We start from the raw sequence: 21,214 nt of genomic DNA, 5'->3' as shown, positions 1-21,214 counted from the left end.
TTGAGGGTATGATTTGGAGTCTCCAAAAATTGGCTGGACCAAGCAATCCCCAAGTGCTAGATATAGAGTTTTGCATTATTATTGCACAGCAGTAAATTAGATTTTTTGGTGTAATGGCCCAGTCTACCCTAGTTGAGTCTAGACAGTATAATTCAAGTATTCAGAGGAAAAACCTGTCTGAAACCCACAGGGCCGTCTCTGGCTTTTTTGCCGCCCCAGGCAAAAAAGCCTCCCGCCGCCCCCCCACCCCCACGGCAGGGAGCGCGGCAGGGGAGGGCGCCGAGCCCGGCCGCAGCCCCGCTCTCCCTGGCCGGCCGGAGCGCCAGGAGGAGGGCGGCGAGCCCGGCCGCAGGCCCGCTCTCCCCGGCGGCCGGAGCGCCGGGGGGAGGGCGGAGAGCCCGGCCAGAGCGCCGGGGGGAGGGCGGAGAGCCCGGCCGCGGCCCCATTGTCCCCGGCCGGCCGGAGCGCCGCGGGGAGGGCGGCAAGCCCAGTCGCAGCCCCGATCTCCGGCTGGAGCGCCGCCGGGTGCCCCAACAGCCCCAGTATGTTTAAAAAAAAACCAAAAAAAACCCAACCCTGAGCGCCGCCCCCCTCCAGGTGCTGCCCCAAGCACATGCTTGGTAGGCTGGTGCCTGGAGCCGGCCTTGGAAACCCAGGTGCCAGATACGGTTTTTTGTTGCTTTATTTTTCACAATGCTCTTTCCCTCCTCCACCGTGAGCTGTGGTCCTGGTTTTTCTGTTGGATTGCCAGTGGCTACCCAGCAAGAGCCAGCTTTCAATTTGCGTAAATTATACCTCAGTTAAGCTCTGCTGTCTCCAGCACCTTCGCTTAGCTCCCTCCCCATCAGCTCCCCTCTAAAGAGCCGCCCACCGAGAAAGAGGAGCTGAGCAGTTACTCCGTCCTCGCTCCAGACACACCGCCCGAGAAGTGTGTGCCGTGCCCCGAGCGCTGTGCGCGCTTCCTTTCCTGCCTGTCCCGGGGCTGGATTTGAGCCTAAGGCTGCGGCACTGGGGGCTGAGCCATCTGCTGCAGGAAACAAAAGCTGGTGAATTGCTTTGCACTCTCCCCCAAGTGCCTGGGAGGAAAGAGCGGTGGTGCTGGGAAATGCTACAAGCTGCCTGCATGGTCTGCTTGCTTCGAAACAAGTGATCTCGGGATTTGTTGTCTTGAATTAAAAAAATAACAAAAGGTGGATGGATTTCGAGGGCTAATTCTTTTTTTTTTTTTTTTTGAGCCATGACTCCCCAACCTGGCTGGCGGGCAATGGGAAGGCGTAAGGAATGATAGCCCGGGGCTGAGCCAGGTTTGTTTGGGCTGGGATGAACTTTTGGAGCCCGGGGTGGCACCCAATGACAAACACGCAGCCGGAGCACGCAGGATCTGAAACAACCACGTTCCTGGGCATACCTTAGACGAGCTTCTAGCCCCTGGCAGCGACGGAGGAGGATGGGCGCTGCCGCCGCCGGAGTTTTGTGATACCGAACTGCAGGTAATGGCTGTTGCACCCAATGCCTTTTCGCTGTCTGTCCCTCCCCGCATGGGGTCGCGTTGCTGCGTGCTGTTCATTGCATTTGAACTGGCAATGTGAGCCCTTGCAGAGGAGCCCCCCGGGGGGGGGGGCGGGGGGGAGAAGAGATGGAAAAGTGCCTGATTAACCCAAACAAACGCACGCTGGTGCAGCAGCCACTTTGGATGTGGTTCGTTAGGTTCCCTGGGCTGCTTGGAAGCCTCAGGCTGTAGAGGTGAAATGCTGCCCGAATGTAGCTCTGGGGGGAGGGGATGGTTGGGGGCGGGGGTTCACCTCCATGCAATCGGGGCTTGTTTTATTTCCCTCTGTTTGTTCGGTACCCACTGTCCGGCTGTGCAGGGAATGAACTCCCTTCAAGTCGACCTCGGTGAATTAGGGGAATTCTTCCCTAATGGGAAGCATCTGCCCTGAAAAAAGCTAAGAAGGGAAGCCTCCCCCCCCCCCCCGGCTTTCTGAGATTCCTCGTGCAGCAGCTCCAGCAAACCGTGCTGCTGAAATAATCAGCGTCTTCCCCCCTCCCCGTCACTGCCCCTCAGTGACGGAAACCTGAGGCCACATACTGGCTTTGGGCTTGCAGTCCTTCCTCAGGCAGAGCCCCCCGTGACGTCGCAGCGGTATCCGTGGAGAGCCACGCAAGGAGCTTTCAGCTCACTTTGTAAGAGTGAGTGTCCCCACTCCCCCCGCACCAGTGGTGGTCTCAGAGCTGCGCCCTCCCCTAGTCAGCCACTCAGCTCCCCAGTGATGCTGTCACTAATGCCTGGGCATTGTCAGTATCTCCTCCCTCCCCCCCCCGCCGCCAGGTGCAGTTTCGGGATGGGGGGCACCTCGTGCCACTGTTCAGGAGACTGAGGCCAGTTGGTTCTCACTCAGCTAGTAACAGTTGAAAACAGCCCATCACAAACATTCCTCTGGTTTGTGCCAATCAGAGGAATGATGGACCTGCTACCTCAGACCTGAGCCAAACTACTAATGCACGGGGCCAAGCTTGTGGGAAGTAGAGCCAGCCCTGGCAGGAGGTGGGGCCTTAAACTCTACTAGTATAGGTCATTCTGGAAAGAATTCAAAGTAGAGCTGGCCAGGGGCTTTCCACATCTCTCCCCCGGCATCCCAAATTGCACCCTTTGCTCTCCAAGCTGCTTTTACCTTGCTCTGCTTATTGTGTGTGCGCTGGGGGGCGGGGGGGGGAGGGTAAATGCTTTGTACCGTGGGCCCCTTCCCCTCCAGCGTGCCACTCATGATCGTGCAATGTTCCTGTGGCAACTGCATATTTAATTGTATTGACTGTGACAAATGTCTTGTCCTCTTTTTGGGGGTGTGGAGTGGGAATCACACTTTTTTTTTTGTTCATTTCCACTCCCCTCTCATGTGTTCTGTCTCTCTCTCCTCTGGCATATGCTTCTCTATTGGTGTTTGATTTTTCTCTCTGCATGTGCTTTCTCAACTCTTCTTCCAACTGCAACACTCCCATGCAGCCCCCTCCTGTGAATATGTGTGTTGCCCCCTGGTTCTCTTCTCCCCTGCACATGCTGTCCAGTTCCCTTCTGTCCTGCATACACTGTTCAGCTGCCTGGTTCCCAGCTCCCCTAAATATACTGCCCAGTAGCCTGTTCCCCTGCACACAATTCCTAGCTATTTGGTTGCCTCCTTCCCTACACATAATGGCAACGTGCCTGGTTCCTTGATCCACTTGACATGCTGGCAGACCTACCTGGTTCTATTCTCTCTGCTCCCATTCTCACTTTCCCATTGATGACTCCTAGTGGTGGCTGGCAACACTACACTCACTTGTGTTTCCAGTCCTTCTGTTTTCTCTCATGGTATGTGGCAGCAGCTCCTGGTGGAGAGAACAAAGGTAATTGCTCCTTGTTTGCACCTGCCTCTACAGGGGTTTGGACTCTTCCACAGTCTGAGAAACACTGGTCTAGTGATTACGGCTGGGGACTAGAAGTCAGAACTCGGGGGTTCCATTATTTACTGTCCCACCGACTTATTCTGTGATGTTGGAGAAGTCACCTAATCATCTGCAAAATGAGAAGAATGTTTGTCTGAATAACAAGAGTGCTTTAAGACTCAATGAATGTTTGGGGAATAACTGAAAAGTTAAATATCATTATTAGTTGCAGACATTGTTGTTAATGATGAAAACATCAGAAATGAGTCATGAAATGGAGGTTTTAGTAAATGTAATTCCTCTTAAAGAAATGAATCCTAAATCAGTTTAAACTTCTTGCTTTTAGTAACTTAAAATTATTTAGACTCTTAATGGGAGTTAGGTGCCTAAATACCTCCTGGAGATCTGGGCCTTAGGTTCTCCTTTTTGTTGGTGGTGGTGGTTGTTTTGTCCTTTCTGTCCCAAATCTGCATCTTGACATATCAGGGCCTCCAAAGAGATCTTGCCAAAAGAGCAGTGCCTCTTGTAGGACATTTCCTTGAGTTCCCTAGACTTAACAAAATCATCCCTTTCTATTAATAAAATATATTATGAAGATTCTGAAGATGTATCATTTATCTCTTCCAAATGTTTCTGCATTATTGAACTAAATAATGTTTAGAATGCTTACAAGGAGAGGGATTTTGTATTGCACTGAAAGGGGAATACATTTTATTGCAAGTTGGTATGTATTAGGTGGATATTTTTTCAAAATGTAACAATTTCAATGTTATGAGTATTTTGCATTATTGTTATTCATTTTATTTTCTTAAATGGAGAAAAAAATATGAAATCTATAATTTCCCACTTAGAAGTTTAATTCTTGATCTTGCTTAGCAAGTCCTCATGTTGTTGTAACTTCTTCTTGACTCCTGCAAGAATTATAAAAGAAAATGGAGGTTTAGTACTCTTCAAAAGAAAATGAAATGTGTAAGGTATTTTAACATGACAACTTTCACTAAAGAGAACACCTGAATAAGTGCATAGTTCTTACACACTTTATGAAGTGTTTTTGTTGAGAATAGTAGCTGTCTTATTAACTTGACCACAGACATTTGAGAAACTTCTTCAGATTTATGAGTCTCTTTTTCAATTATAATGGTTTGCATATGATGTTGGTAGAAAAATGACAGTCATATTGTTTGAAGATTTAAGAAATTTGACTTTTATACTAAGGGTAATATCTTGATGTAGGCAATACTGGATGAGGTTTTAATATGGCTGAAATCCACAAGCCACCATAGACTTGGATGAGTGTCCTTCATTGTTAGACTAGGCTATACAACAATAACAACAAAATTAATAATAAGTTGCCTTTATGTGGCACCTTTCATCTGAAGCACTCAAAGCTCTTCATAAAGGTCTAACAATTAGAACTAAAATGTTCAACTTGTTTGCCTGAAGCTAGTCTCTTCAAGCCACAATTAGGCACCCAAGTAAATTGTCTGATTTTCTAAAGTGCTAAGTCCTCAAAGTCAATGACAGCTGCAGGTTCTGAGCAGCTTTGTAAAATGTGGATTGTTGCTGTGGTGCCTTAATATGAATTTAACATCTTAACTTCTGGAACCCAAGTTTTAAAATGTTGGCTTAAGTTTTATAGATGTTAAGGCCAAACTTTTCACACTTAGGAGCTTAAGCTTCCTCCTACATCCATGTTTAGGCTTCTAAATAAGTGGCTTGGTTTTAGAAGTCCTGATTATCCATAGCTCCCATTGAACGTTTTGGCTTAAATGACATTGCATACCAACATCAGACAACAAATGAGAGGTAAAGTATGACAGTCCCAGATATAATGACACCTAGTTCTCTGCCCTAGGCTACTAGAGAATGCCTTCTCCCATAAAAGTTATATGTGTAAACCAAAAGTATACAATATTTTACCACAGAGAAACAGAAAATTAGTATAATTATGGTGAAATAGAAACGAGGGGAAAAGTTAACTTTGAAATAGCAAATAGCTTGAAAGAAAAGCTCTTTTCAAACCATATTTCATAGACTTTTGCCTAAATTGCCTATCAGATTGCATAGAAATAGATTTGTACAAAGTTTTCTTTATTTACATTTTCTCTATTCTATAGCTCAGTCAGGAAGCCTTAGGAAAAGTAGCTCCTACAGAAGCCATCATTTAAGTGATCATGCTCTACAAGTGTGTTTATGAAGATAAAAACATTTTCTTTTACAAATAAAACAGGTACAGCGAAATGAAGACAACTGACAAGATGCAAAAGAGGGCAAATTTGGGGGCACTATCCGTGGTGCTGATTGTGTCTCTGGGGCTTCCACAAATCGCTTTTGCATGTCCACGCCCATGTGCCTGTTACGTTCCCACTGAAGTTCACTGCACATTTCGATCCTTGGCAGCAGTGCCAGCAAGAATCTCTGAACATGTGGAAAGAATCAATTTGGGGTTTGTATTGCAATTTTACTGAAGAGTTTTACATTTTCTGTGTATAATCCTATATAGCTCAGCACACATGCTGCAAGGTGAAAGCATTATGTATCCTTGCTGAGCAGAATTGCAATTGTGGATGATTATCGATAACTGCTTGAGTTCAAAATGACATCAGAGTCACTGGTAACAAGGATGTTTTGGTCAAGCCTAATTTTCCAAGATTGGTTCCCATTTTTTTCAAACAAAAATTATTGTGATGGGAATTACTATTAAATGCTATACATACATTTGAATAGCATTTTATGAATATTGGTAAGACAAATTCAATGTTTTAAAGTCTATACAAATGAATATTTTACCTGAGATTATATTTTATTAGGAATATCTGGAATAAAACGTATCTTAGAGAAATATTGCACCCAATAGGAAATTGATAACTGCACTGGTAGTAAACTGTTTTGCAAAATAACTTTAGAACAATACTAGAAACCAGAAAAAGTCTATAATTTATGAGTGATAGTCTGGATCTTGATATAATTGCTCTACTGAAGTTGAAAGAAAGGATCTCTTCCCATCTTAGACTAATTCTGTACATCAAATAATATTCATTTTAGAAGAGGACCTATTTTTATACTACATCCCATTATAGTTTCCTAGCTCTTTTAGTCTTTCCACTGCCCATTCTGAAATCAATGGGACTGCTCACAGAATAATGTATAACTCCCACAATACAGAGGGGATGCCTAGTTAGGACAGCTTTATTACTCCTTTTCATTGCTCCAGTGGTGCAAAAGGCTATAGTGTTGGCCCAGATCTGTTCTGTGATTATGTCAGACCATCTGCTATTACTATAATTTTTAATGGGCCCCATTTAGAAAATAAATTGTGTGCACAAATAAATGGGAAATAAATCTTAATTACATTAAACAGATATGGTACCCCAGGGAGTCATTTGAATTGTTGTCTCAAAGCTGTAGCCAAACAAGCTGAAATGAAGAGAGGTCGAATTCTATCCTGCCATGTGTGCACTGCTCCAGTTGGCCCTAAAACCGTTGGTGAATCTTTGGTTGGAAAATGCAAAAATTATTGAACGTTCACAGGAGTCATTATTAAATAAAATTATATCCAAAAATCTATGCTAAAAGAATAATAAGGTTGCAAAGTCAAGCACTCAAAATTTAGGAAGTGCCAGAGTTAAGGTTGCCTGTGAAAAGTTAATTTTCCACCTTGTGCATATGCATTATGATACAATCTTTAATTACATGATTGCATTGACATTTTTTCCACTGAAAATTTACAAAATAATTTAGTCTGAGGCAAACACCTGACATGGAAAATTTGAGCCCAAACAATTAAAATCTGGCAAAATTATAAGCATGTGAACAGCATTTTAGATAGAAATTTTTAAGCAACCTTACTACAGACATCTCTACCAGTTCTACCTATAACAACTATGTGGAGATCTTGCCCTAAAGATCTGCTCATGGAGGGCACCATCAATATTTGGGGTTCTCTTCTTGATATGGAAAAGGAATAGAGGATTGGACATCTCCATGGCCGCAGTCCCAGCTTTCTTTTCCTAGATAAACGGCCCATTCTGCACTAAGTGGGGGAAAATCTTACCTCCCAGTCAGAATGGTTTGGTAGGAGTTCAGGTTTAGGCCCCTCTTGCCGGTTTTACCACAGGGAGGAGAGAGATTCTCTATTATTTGGTTGGTTTACCCTTTTTGTGAATGAACTTAGTTCTCATGAGCCAGACATAGTAAAGACAAGCATTACTCAAGCTTTTATATGCAGTTCTGTCTTAGTCCTTCTTTACAGTAATCTTCTTCTACTAATCTTTGGACTGTCTTAGTCATATATTTGAAATCATGATGCTGAGTGTATTGCTGCTGTTTTTAGAATTAGGTGAATGTTTTGGCGAAAACATTTTCAGTGAAAAATGCAGATTCAGCTACACCAATTCGTTTTGTGAATTTCTGTCAATGTTGCCAATTTATTTCGGTCAGAAAAAAATGTGAAACCATCAAAACATTTAGTTTTGATATTTCAGAACAAAATGTTTCAATTTTTCAGTTTGAAATGACTTTTCATTGAAAAGGTCCTTTAAGTTTATTTTAAACACATCCAATAAAAACATTTTAAAATGGTCAAAATTAAAATGACATGTTTTGATTTTGTTGAAACAAAACATTTAATTAAACTTGAAACTATTTTTTTTTCAATTTTAAGAATTGCCAGTGAACTGCAAAATCTGTTATTTGGACAGCTCTAGTTATTAATTATGATTATTGGGTCAGATCCTCAGTTGACCTTCAGAAATTAACATAGCTGTGCTGAATTAGACCAGATGATTATCTGGACTACTGTTTTTCAGTGACAATGGTGTTCAGGATTTTTGTTGTGCCTAGATGGGAACTAGGATGAAAACACTAATGTTGTGTCTACAGTGTCTGAAGCTTTTTGATGTGGGTCAGGTAACTCACAGTACACAAGTCTCATCAATAGCAGGCACACACAATGCCTGCTCCATTTTCATTTCACATCAGATGGACACACTGCAGTTCGCTGCCAACTGAGGCTGTAGCATTCTCCAAAGATATCTCATGGTCCTTCGCTTTGCTGCTGAGCAGCATGCATTCTGGGATTATATTTGCTGTGAATTATAAGATGTCAGATAGGTTCAGTTTTGTTTTGTTTTTCAAATCACATTTCCACTTGCTCAACCCCATGTTTCCTTTCTGGGCTGGTCTGCACCATTTTCAAATTCCCATTGGCCATACGGCCCCAACAATGCTCTGTGCTGCTATGGTGACGTGTGAATATGCGCAGGCTGCTTGGGCTGTATTAAAGCTCTCAGAGCTGGAGAAATTCGGCATTCAACTTTGCCTGTTGCACCAATGAGCTGCGGGACCAGGACAATATTCGATAGCAGTAGCAGCAGTTTCTCTGCCATCAGGAGGGAGGAGGAAGAACAGGAAGATGCCAAGCTGTTGGAACAGGAGGCCTGGTCCTGGATGACCTACACATCATTCAATGCTGTCTCTGGGGTCAGGAAACCAGCGTGGATTGGTGGGAGAGGATCATTCTACAGAGCCAGGATGATCAGCAATGGGCAGAGAACTTCAAGATGGGGAGAGCTACCTTTTTTGAGATTTGTGGAGAACTGACTCCAGATATTCAGCAACAGCATATCAACATGTGAAGCCTCATACCTGTGGACAAATGGGTCACTATTGCCATCTGGAAGCTGACTATCCCAGAACGTTCTTGGTCTGTAGCCATCCAATTGGGCATAGGAAGATCAGCTGTTGGGGCCATTCTCCTAAAGGTCTCGTATGGCTTTGATAAAGTGCTGTCTAATTAGGTCATGAAACTGGGTAACGCTCAGGAAATTATTGATGGCTTTGCATGCATGGGGTTCCCAAAGTGTATCGGGGCAATTGATGGAACCCATATGCCTATCATTCCCCATGCCCCAGAGCACAGAATGTATAAACAGAAAGGGGTATTTCTTCATAGTGCTCCAAGGACTGGTGGACCACTGTGGCAGGTTTATAGACAAAATTGCAGAGTGGTCTGGGAGGGTCCATGATGCTAAGGTCTTTCAGAACTCAGTACTATTTAAACTATGGAGAAAGGACTGTTTGTCCCAGGAGCACGGTGGCCATTAATGGTGTGGAGGTTTGTCGGGTTATTCTGGGCTTATTCGCTGGTGCCCTGGCTACTTATGCAATTCACAGGTCACTTGGACAGAAGGAAGGAATATTTTTAACTATCGCCTGAGTAGCTGCAGAATGGTAGTTGAGTGTGCATCTGGCCGTTTGAAAGACAGATGGGACTGTTTATGGAATAGGTTGGAAACAGCAGGAAAAAAATGCTCCAATCATTCTAACAGCATGTTGTTTTTTGCACAATATTCATGAGAGCAAGAGAGGAAGCTTTACTGAAGGATGGGAGGCTGAGGTGTGGAAACTTGCTTGGAGGTTTGAGCAGACCTCAAGGAGTTCCACAGAATTCCACAAAAATGCTGGGGGCACGCTGCTAGGGTTGCCTATTGTTCATTTATTGAGCCTCCTGCCTGAACACCTTAGCCCATGGAGGGTGTGGGGATACTGATTGTGGGGGATTGTGTGTGGGTGGTTGAAGTTCCACATTCCTATGTGCTATTGTAAAATGCTATGAATTATTTCAGCTTTATTTAAAGGATATTCTGTATTAAATGCAATCATGACTCTTGGATTTATTGTAAGCAGTTTTATTATGAAATAACAATAAAAATAGTTAAGTTTTAATGAAAACAATGGAATAATAATATCTTTGTATTTTGAAAAAACTTTTAAGTAACCAATCTTCATAAATAACCAGTTATATACAAACCTTTAATTACTACAGCAGTATAAACAAAACTCAAAGTAGTACAGTTTTGTGGAGGGCAGGGAGTGCATAAAGTGAGACACATGTATACACTTCGTTTCTGGCTCTTCTTGTCCTCATGGGTTCTGGGTTGAGTGCCACAGCTCAAAATTCTCAGGGCTCAAAAGAGCTGGAGTTCGGGTGACGTGTGCTTGGTGCCCAAAGGCTGAATCTAAAAGGTTGATGGGAGCCGCTGGAAGTACTGCTGCTGGGATGCAAAGATTAGGAGTTGCTGCTGGTGGCCATAGCCAGCATTGTCCTGGGGCAGAAGGACATGGCTGAGTCCCAAATTATGGGATTGCAGGCCTAGCATGACCATGTTTTGCAGGAGGGCATTCGGCTCAGGACAGCGTCCATGAGATGCCTGTGCATCTCTCTGTCTTTTTCCATGCTTTTCTTCACCATGGTGATGCAGTCTTTGGCCACACCCACTCTTTCCCTGGCAACCGTGACACTGTCCTTGGCTACTGCCATGATCTCCTAGGAAAGCTGTATTTATTTCTCCCACTGGGTTCTCGTGTACAGCCTCCACCTCTCAGCCAGCCGAGTTTTCCTTTCATTCTGCCGTGCATTCTCATTCAGAGTCTTCCTTCCCTCCCTTCTCCTCCCTTCAGGCTGGCCAGTCTGTCAGCAGTACAGGCCTTGCCCTTGGTGGTCTGGCTGTTGCAGGTACTGTGGCTATGGGAGCAGGAAGAAAAAAACAGTTGTTTGTTCATATTCCAGACAAGTTATGATTTTTTTTTTTTAGTATGTATATGTGACTTTACCTCCACTCTTTGGGGAACCTCAGAGAAGGTAGATTGCTGGGTGCATTTGGATTTCAGTCTAGTGTGTCTGCATTCATCTGCTGGTAGGAGTCAGGTTGGGTGGTTGGAGCTGTTACAGGTTTGTTTTTGCAGTTTTGTTGGTGCACTGGAGTGCTTCTGTGGCATCAGAGACATTGTAAAAAGAGGCATGCATGGGGGTGTGCTGGATACTAATCCCCTCTACATCCCCTTGAGGCTGTCCCGTCTGTCGCTGAGTATGCTGAGGCAGGCCACTAGGAGACAGAATGGTCTTACTCAGAAAGGCAAATAACACACCAGCAAGATCTGCTGTGAAGTTATTCACCAGGATTGTCCCCCCAGAAGCTCTGCAAGAGTGGAAGGGACTTGCAAGCTCTATCAGGGGGCATGGGTGTGTGGCTATTTCTTATAATGTGCTAAACAAAATGGAGCAATTTCTCAATCTTAAGTTCTGCTACATCTCCCCTGCAGAGAGGGCAAAGTGTAGAGAAAATTAAATAGGGTCCTGCAATGATTGCCAGCTAGAAAGCAGGGTACAAGGCATTTGTACCTCAGCATGGAGCAGTATTGCAACGTGCCCTCATACCTCATGTAAACTATGAAAACTAACCACATTTCTTTTCCTGTAAGCCCTGTCTCAATAAACAGTTGAATTTTTGCACAAATGAATGCTTTCGGTATTCAAATCTGCTGTGGGGTAGGGGCAGGTGGGGGATGGGGAACTGTTTGTGACTGTGCCATGCTGGCAGGCACCGTTTTGAAGCAGCAAAAGGAGGGGGTGGGAGGAAGGGGGGGGGCTCCTAGCTCACATTCACCACCAATAATCAATAATAAATTGTAAAGATAGGTACTTACATGCTGCAATTCCCTCTGGGAGATCTGACTCTGGTCCCAGCCTGGGTTTCTGGTGGGGTTTACTTCGCCCCACAAGTAAATGGAATGGTGGGGACTCAGGATCAGCTGATACAAGGCAGGAATCAGAGTCCCTTCTAGCAGGGCAGGACTTAGGCTGGCTGTCCTGCTGGCCATCCTCAGGTTCCTGACTCCCCCAAAGATCCTCCCACACAGAGAGCAGCTCCTCTGCTGTTCATCCCCTGATGGGCTGAGCCAGTCATCCTAGCCTGAGAGAGTAGGGAGTGCAGGAAGCAGGCTCAAATAATTCTGGGATGGGTTGTACTATCATTCTATCATTGTGTAGAATCCTGTCCAGTTCATCAAAAAATGCACAGGTTACATGTCTCCTGCCAGATGTCTCCTTTTATCCCTCGTTTCAGTGTAGTTTCTCCTGAGTTGCTTGTTCTTTATCTGGCACTGGTCATGATCCCTCACAGAGATCTGCTTTGCAATGTCCACAAAAAGGTCCTTATTTCTGTGGCCGCAAGAGCTTCCCAAACCGATGCTTCTCCCCAGATGGTGATGAGATCCAGGGGCTCAGCATGGCTCCAGACTGTGTAATGCATATTGTGGGGCTTCTGGCGTGCTATTGTGGTTGTATCACATGGGATCCACGAGCAAATGGGCAAAAGCTGGCTCTGCACCACCTTTTAAAGGAGAGAAGGGAAGGATCATCCTGGAAACTTGATACCAGGGCTGGGAGAGCACACAAGTAAATGGAAAGAACAGTAATGATGGACCTACAAAGCATTGTGGAATAGCTGTTGGCAACATGCAAAAAGTGGTGCACAGCAATTGTGTGAACATAAACAAAAGACAGAACTAATTACATTCAAAGTCAACCACTTTGTAGAAGGACTCCAGAGTTCCCAATAAATGCAGAGTTAGTGTGCACTGATGGGTTGCATCCTATGTAGGCAAGTGCTTTCAAAACAGATTAATTTGATTTGATCTGGTTTAAAATGCCTATGTAGACAAGCCCTACATTTGTGGTCTAATCCCAAAGCTCCAGGCCTACACCCTCACCTCATTTAAAACCCTCTTGATTTTTAGATGAGAAGAGAGAGAGGTAGGATGCATGGGTAAAATCCTGGCCCTTTTAAAATTAATGGCAAAACTCCCTTTGACTTCAGTGGGGTCAGGATTTCACACCATGTGTTTTAAAGACATACAAGCCAGCACTATTCCTTGGTTTCCCAGTTCTTTTGTCTTATCTCTGTTTTGGTCTTTTAGATGTAATACATCTCTCCTCTCCTTCCCCGCCACCCACGCTTTTACTTGTATAGCCATGAGCACATCATTGGCCCTTAACAAATAGTAATTAAAACAAGACCCTATAGTCTGTTCTGCGATTTAGAGCTGTGACTAAGGTGGGACTGAATGGAGTGTAAATCAGTTCTCCAGAATTGAGAACTGTGGCTGGTCTACCTATTCACTTTCTTTTAGAGCCCCATCCCCTTCTCTCAGTGAAGTTAGCAGTAGTAAGATCAGTTCCTTCATTTCTTACATCCATATCCTGCAGCCATTGTACAGGCACTGTTCTCATTTGTTTCATTAGAAGTTTTACCTATAGGATCAAGTATTTTGCTGCTGCATTTCCTCCCCTCTCCACTTCATTCCCTCAGACACCTAAAGTAACAATTAGAAATCACTGTAGTGCACTGCAGAATTTTATCTTAAAAATAGCTGATTACTTTAAGTAATGGCACAGACAGTATTTGAAACTACAGCTGTATTCTTTCAATTTGCATTCTTTTCTCTTGCATTGCTCTAATGCAGTAGAAGTAGGAGGAGGATTTCAGAATTTGTGTATATTTTATGACTCATAGAATGAAACTGTCTCTGATATGTTTCTTCTGCAGCAAATATTTGTTACTTAAGGTAAAGTAACTATAAGGCTTAACATAACTGTAAATATACCTAGGGTTCCAAGCGTCAGTGCTTGGCTGTCTTTTACTTCGCATTTCTATTAATCTGACCTGGAAGAAGGGCTAAACTATGCGTTAATTATATTTTCAGATACTATAAAATTGTGATTTGCTGCAAATGCTAGTGAGGACAGAAAATTGACACAGAGGCCTTGAACTTGATCCAGATCAACTGAAGTCAGTGGAAAGATTTTTCAGTCTCAGCTGAGCTGGTCAGAAAACAGAATTTCCATGCTGCCAGAAATTCTGACATTTCAAAATTTGTTTTCATTCTAAATTGGGATTAAAAGTCAAAATCTTGAAATATTTCAGGGAACAGAAATTCCAAAATATTTTGATTCAGAAAGATGGCTTAGAAATTTTTCATTCAAAAAGTTCATTGTGTTCCCACAAAACCTTTAGATTTCAACAAAGTGGCATTTTCCAATGGAAAACTGTTCCATCAAAAAATTTTTGACCAGTTCTAGTCTTAATGGGAGTTGGATTTCCCCTATATAGGTTAGAAACAGGGGAACAAATAGTCATTGTGAGGTTAATAACTGGAATACAGTAGTGTAAATAAGATCTAAAGAATCAAAGTGGGTAGCACATTGGATATAAGGATACTGTACAACATGATGGCAAAAACAGCCAATGTGCTTTTTGACTACATGCACAAAAGTGTCATAACATGGATCAGTCAGGCCCTCACCTTTTTCTACATGGCACAGGTGAGACCATGCTTGGAGTACTGTGTACATTTCTGAGTACATCAGAAAACTAAAACTTATTCAGAGAAGAGCAACAAAAATTATACGAGGCTAGAGAGACTGATTTAAATGAATGATGTAAAGTGCTAAAGATTATAAACCAGATGCTCAGCTAATATAATTTTGTGTAACTCTATTGTAGACAACAGAATTATACCAATTTTCACCAGCATCTTGACCAAGTGGCAATCAAGGTGGCAGATATTTGATAATGGTTGTGGATATACCATAGCTTTGGTAGCCATATCCAGTCAATGGATAACAACTTCTTATTTCCTACCCTTTGAGAGAAGTCAGTACAGCTGCCCTTTACCACCCGAGGGTTCCTATGCATAAAGAAAATCCTCCGGGAGACATTTAAGTCAGAGTTATGGCTGTTTGCGCTACTGAAGCAGCCCAAATTAGTCAGAGTACCAGAGAATCATGTTAATTGTTTCCTAAACTGCTTACTGAATTGTGAACGAGGTACACAAATCAGCTAAAGGGTTCTAATTTTTCTGAGGGCTGAATTATTCCCTGCAAACAGGATTCTTTAAGTATGTCTTTCCACCATGTATAGGAGCTCATACAATGGACCACATTCACATACAGGGTTTGATTGTTTTGTGCTGCTCTGGTGAAGCAAAGTAATCATAAACCCAGCTGAACCTGATGATTTAGAGGGGTTTACTATGGTTTGGCATTGTCAGTTTGACACCCGTGAATCTGACTAAATATTTTTTTTTAAATGAATTATGATCCTAATTCTGCACCTGTTATGTTGTGTTTATGACATTGTAACTCTGAATTACAATGATGTAAAAATTACATAAGGGATTGGAGAATCAGGCCCAGTAACTCCATTTATACTGGTGTGCCTGTCTCCCTCCAAACAGAATACTTATTTTAGTTTCTGCTTGCTGTTCTTTCCATCTGATGGCTTGTATTCAGTTAGAATAGAAAAAGGTCAGCCACATATATTTCACCTCTCAATGATAGTATTCTCACACTAGCTACGGAGCGAAAATTATCTCATAATCTTACTCAGTTTCACTGCACTCAACAAGAATAATATAAATCAAGTCTAGTTGTGCAGACATAAAAGATTTCTTTTCTTGGGAGTTCTCAATGTCACTAATGGCAAGTTTCCTTGCTCGCAGTAAAGGCAAGGAGGATTTGGTAGAATTTCTGCAGTTACAGTCACAGCGACACTGAAGGTTGAAATGTTGCTGGGGACCCCTTAATGAACTTCCTAGCCTAAATGCCTTATATCGTCCATAATCTATAGTAACTTCCTTCTCTCCAGCCTTCCTGATTATTTCTCCCTCTTCAAACTGCCCAAATATCCTGCAAATAAACATTTTTCTCACCACTCTGACTACATCACCCCCTATTTCTACTGCTTCCCTCCATCGCCTCTCTCACTCACTCACTCACTCTCACACACACTTCTGCATTGACTCTGAACACCTAATCCTTATTTTCAAGGTGCCACACAAGTTTGACTCAACCTATATCTCACCTTTGTCTCTACCTACTCCCCACAATGTGATTTGTGCTCTGTCAACTCTTCTCACTTTGATACTTTTCCTTTTTTCACTCATGCCTTTCTGCCTTTTTCCTATGCCCAGAATGACCTTCCGATTTAACTGTCAGTGTGAGGTATTGTGGGATGGCTTCTGAAAGGCAGCAGCAATCAATGTAAACAACACAGTGTCTACACTGACACTGTGTCAACCTAACTACATCGACCCAAGCGCTACTCCTCTTGAGGAGGTGGAGTTATTTAATTGGTATGGTAGGTGAGTTACATCAGTGGGAGGTAATTTTAGTTTAGACTAATCTATAGTGTAGACCAGGCCTTATTCTCAAATGCAATTGTCTGGACTTTCAAGATGCATGCACAACATATGGTCCCAATCTCTGTATTTGTTCAATTCTCATCCCTTTCCTTCTCTTTACTTCTCAGTATTTCCTATGTTTGTCCACTTTAGATTTTAAGTTCTCCAGAGCAGGGATCATGTCTTTTTATTTCTATAAACTTCCATGTAAAACCCTGGTGCTAGACAAATGTTTAATAATAATAATATGATCCATCTGCTCATTGTAATGGCATTTTCTATTAAAAACTGTTAAAGGCACACTGAGCTAAATTTTTCATCATTGGCCTCGAAATTGAGCTTGCAGACAGTGCACCCATTAAAACAGTGAATTGCATATGCAGAGTCCGTATGTACAAGCACAAAATAGTTAAGTATATGTGCAAAAGGGTACTTGAGTATACAAATATACATTTGTGTAAGCAATTATTTGTTTCATGCCCACCGAATGTGTTTCTCTTGCATTATTAGCTATTTGTGCACACACTTTTTGTGGGCAAAACTCAGACACTCCTGGCTGAAAATTTGGCCCTTTAGATCAAGAATACATTTTTCAAAAGCACTTATGTGACTTATGGGGCCCAAGATCCATTTTCAAAAGTGTTTTAGGTACTTGAGTCATATTTTTAATCTGGACATTGATTTCAGTGGCAGTTAGGCAACTCAATTTCTTTAGGTGCTTTTGAAAATCCCACATGGGCACCTATCTGCATCTTTAGGCACCTAAACACCTTTAAAAGTTGAGCCCTAATTCACTGTTGAAAATGGGACATTATAATCCATGTAGTCATTTTTGAAAACGTTAACCCAGCAGATGAGTTTTTCTTTTAAAAGTGACGTATTTAATGGTAGCATTACAATGGTCTTTGCTATGCTTTAAAGTTAGCTTTTCGTTAGTGCAAATAATGTTTGTGCTAGTGAGTAAAGTTTATGCATGTTTGCTGTTGCATTTGTTTTCAGACTGGAAAGTTTTCTTCATAAGTATCATTAAAACAATAGATTTAGGAAGAAAATATTATTTTCCAAATGGAAATGGATGATTTTGAAATCAAGAAATAGAAGGTACAAAACATATAATTAATTTGCCCCCTATAAAAGGTCTAAAAATGTCTTTTAAAAAAGCATGAAATCTTTAGCAAATTCATCAAAACCATACATCTCAGTATCTAAATGTATCTCCTCCATGCTCCTGATATTCTGCTTTTCCTGAAAAATAATGCATTACAGCATTAGAAAGCATGAAAAATCCAATTTTAAAACTTGGGTGCCTAATTTAGAGTTCCTGGTGCTCAGGTCAGCACTGGATATTCCTGCATTTGGCATTTGTGTGCCCAAATGCAGAACTGGGCATCCTAATTTAAGACACCCAAGTTGGCAAATGGAACCTTACGTGTCAGTTCAAGAAGCTGAAATGAGTTGTTTTCAAATAGCAAATTCTGTCTCCCTTACTTCTCAAAAGAAAGCTCAAATAATTTTGCAACTGGAAGATGAGTATCTGCATTTTATGTCAGTAGTTAAATATCCAGTAGCACGTGGTAACAGTAGGGCAAGCAGTTGAGCTAGTAACTGTGGTTTTTCGATTCAGGAACTGCTTGGCAAATGTTTATTTTCAAATAGTCCTCTTCACAAAGCTTCATTTGTTTATTGTTAGTTGCTTTGTTGGCAATCCTGCTATTGGCAATACTGCCGTAGTTTGCCAGTCTCCATACCGTCATAGGCTGGCAACATGCCATTAACTTATACCATTCCCATAATGAGAATTCCATGGAAAAATATACTAACTGACTTCTCTTAGAATTTAAACTCCCATTTGCTTTTACTTTAAATTATGGCTAAACTAGCACAAATTGAGTTAAAAAAACATAATGTAAATATGGGCTAAGTATACTTGGCCTTATAAAAATGTTTACTGAAACATTTGGTCCTTTAACTGCATATTTTAGGATGCATCCAATGTTTCCTAGAAAGTCAGGTTCTATTAATTTAGCCTTAGCAATCCATGAGAGTCTGTCATGCATAAATATAACTGAATATGTTGTGTTTTTTTCCCCAGGTTTAATAGCATACAGACCATATCTGAAAACTCATTTTCAGGACTTACTAAACTGGAATTGCTCATGATTCATGGAAATGACATCCAAAATATACCCAATGGGGCTTTAAAAAATCTCATGTCTCTACAGGTAATACTAAGGTGTTTCTAAATATAATAAATTACAAGTTATACAATGATAAAAGACTGAAATAAGTAGGTTTCTTTAATGCTTTGTTTATTGTCCAATAGGTTATCCATTTTTGTTCCAAATATATTGAAAACTTTTTAATTACAATAATATCATGATTAATAATGTCCATTAATGGCTGATGTTATTCTGTTACTCTGCTCTCTGTTTCACTGTTAGGTATTTCTTTTTTAGGTATTCAAAATTAGCTACAACAAGCTGAAAGTTCTAACAGGCCAAACTTTCCAAGGACTTTCAAGCTTAATGAGATTGCACATGGACCACAACAGAATTGAATTCATCCACCCAAATGCTTTTAATGGGTTAACTTCTCTGAGATTGCTCCATTTGGAAGGAAACTTACTCCAGCAGCTTCATCCCAACACATTTTCAACATTTACATTCCTGGATTATTTCAGACTGTCAACAGTAAAACACCTCTATCTGTCTGAAAATATCATTAGGACACTGCCTGCAGGGATGTTTCAAGGAATGCCACTCCTGGAGAATCTTTACCTTCATGGGAATCCCTGGTCCTGTGACTGCAGCTTGAAATGGCTCCTGGAATGGGATAAGAAGTCTGGAGGTGAGAAATGATCAATGATTATTCTATTCATTATAGTGACAACATTCCAGTAATATGCCCTTCTTCTGCTGGGCACATGAAACCATTGGTTATTCTCTTGGCTGTACTGCTTATATATTGTGAATTCCTAAGGACTGCTCTATTTTTTCCACTATCTCGCAAACAAGAAACATTCCAAAAAATAATGTGATGGAGAAATAATTATGAATCTCAGGCAAAAAATCTGTTTATACATGAGGGAATCATGGTCACAACTGAGTTAAAAAGCATGATTTCTGAAAATTGGAATTGGAATAAAAAGGTGGTAGAGCACACTATTAATAGAGAAATAAGATCTATCCATGGTGCAGGAGCCAAGGAGCTGGCTTTGTTGCAACGAATTCAGCTGCAGTTAACACAGAGGAAATTAAAGGCCATTTCCGAGAATGGATTGGGAGGACAGTCACACCCAGGCAAACCTCATCTCAGGGAAGACGAAAAGGAGACCAGAAGTTGGAAGTCTTATGAGGAGGATCAAGAAGGTTGCAGCACTGGGAAGGGTCAGCTAGGTTAGGGACTCATATAAGTGTGGGATTGGGATTATACCAACATGAAAAAGAACAGGTAGAGGACTCATAGGAGACTGTAAGAGTTGCTGTAGCTGACTGGGCATCAAGAAGGGACTGTTTTCCTCAGGAAGGTTGATGCAATGGAAGAGGTTTGGGCAGGGTTAGTGACAAGGTGTGAGGGCTGCTTTACATTGAGGTGAATCAAAAGATTTATAGCACTTGGGAGCGGGTTGAGCAGATGTAATCAATCATAGCAGATTCTGGTGGCGTAGATTTCCTCATATAGTGTGTAGCTTGTAGCACTTTGTTGGGGGTCACATTGTTACAGATCTTTGTGTTGTAGAACTTTATTATTTTGGACTTGTGAGGGAGGGATACCTAACAGGACTAAAATGATTTTAAGCATTTATCTTTAGTTTTGTATTTAGATAGTTTGCCTTCTAATAGTCTGATAAATTGTCCTTAACACACAGTAGATGTGTCAAATTATTTTAAATTGTCCCATTTCACCTGATAGATATTAGCTTTCCTCTGCACATGCACTAATTTAGGCTCAACCACTGCGTTAAGCACTCTTTTCTTACACAGTAATAGTTTGCCACAATTTTTATTCGATTAGTTTTGTTTTCTATACCAGCATGCTAGTGTTGGGAACTACTTTTGGATGTAGTAAGAAAGTTATTCTTGTGATTGTTAAATAGATGTAACTTTTATGTTTAGTTATTTTTATACAAATCTTTCACTGACTTCATTAGAAGTTCTGTACATGCCAGGGTATGGGCATAAATATTGTTAAAATGGTCATTTGAGATTTGAGGGTGCTTCCTTTTTGTGGGGCAACAACTAACACTGGGCTGAATAAACTCTGAGGCTGAAGGGGCTTTATTAGTTTTTAAAATATCATAATTAATAGTTTAGTTTAATTTGAATGGGAAGTGGGGGAGAGCTTTACATAAAAGGGCTGTCAAAATGACAAACAATACATTGTTTAAATAAAAAAAGTTTTAAAACTCTCTTGACCCTTCCTTCCTTCATCCTATTGTCATCCTTTATTTTCCTTCCTCATTTCACTCATTTCATTCACCCACCTCTGCTCCCTCCCTAGAAGTCAGCATGACTCTTGTACCAAGAATAATTGCAATATATTCTGTTTACATTGAGTTTCCAAATGGAATTTGGAGGAAGCAGCTGGGATTCTACTAACCAAAATAATGTGAATACAAGTATATGTCTGAGGACAAGGGTCTTGCTAGCCTGTATGGAGGGAAGGATCCTGGCAAGCAATAGGATTTCTCTTTCATAACTTCAACAGCCCCATTTTCTTTTCTGTTTGGTATTTTTTTCCCTTTTTCTTCATGTAAATTGTGAAGATTGTT

General features: G+C 41.6%; 1 protein-coding gene across 1 annotated transcript in view; it reads left to right on the top strand.

The window, feature by feature from the left end:
* Window positions 1-944: 944 nt before the first annotated feature.
* Window positions 945-21,214, top strand: part of LOC113405035 (matrix-remodeling-associated protein 5-like) — a 33,506-nt gene continuing 13,236 nt past the window's right edge. The window contains exons 1-5 of the mRNA XM_026650498.2: window positions 945-1,046; window positions 1,236-1,490; window positions 5,651-5,866; window positions 18,536-18,665; window positions 18,900-19,290. Of these exons, the coding sequence (XP_026506283.1) occupies window positions 5,661-5,866; window positions 18,536-18,665; window positions 18,900-19,290 (727 nt within the window). The 5' untranslated portion in view covers window positions 945-1,046; window positions 1,236-1,490; window positions 5,651-5,660. The remainder of the gene's footprint in view (window positions 1,047-1,235; window positions 1,491-5,650; window positions 5,867-18,535; window positions 18,666-18,899; window positions 19,291-21,214) is intronic.

The sequence above is a fragment of the Terrapene carolina genome, unplaced genomic scaffold, assembly GCF_002925995.2.
Source record: "Terrapene carolina triunguis isolate 2854851 unplaced genomic scaffold, T_m_triunguis-2.0 Scaffold25, whole genome shotgun sequence".
In the NCBI taxonomy this organism is placed as follows: domain Eukaryota; kingdom Metazoa; phylum Chordata; order Testudines; family Emydidae; genus Terrapene; species Terrapene triunguis.
This window is presented reverse-complemented; position numbering and strand designations above follow the sequence as displayed.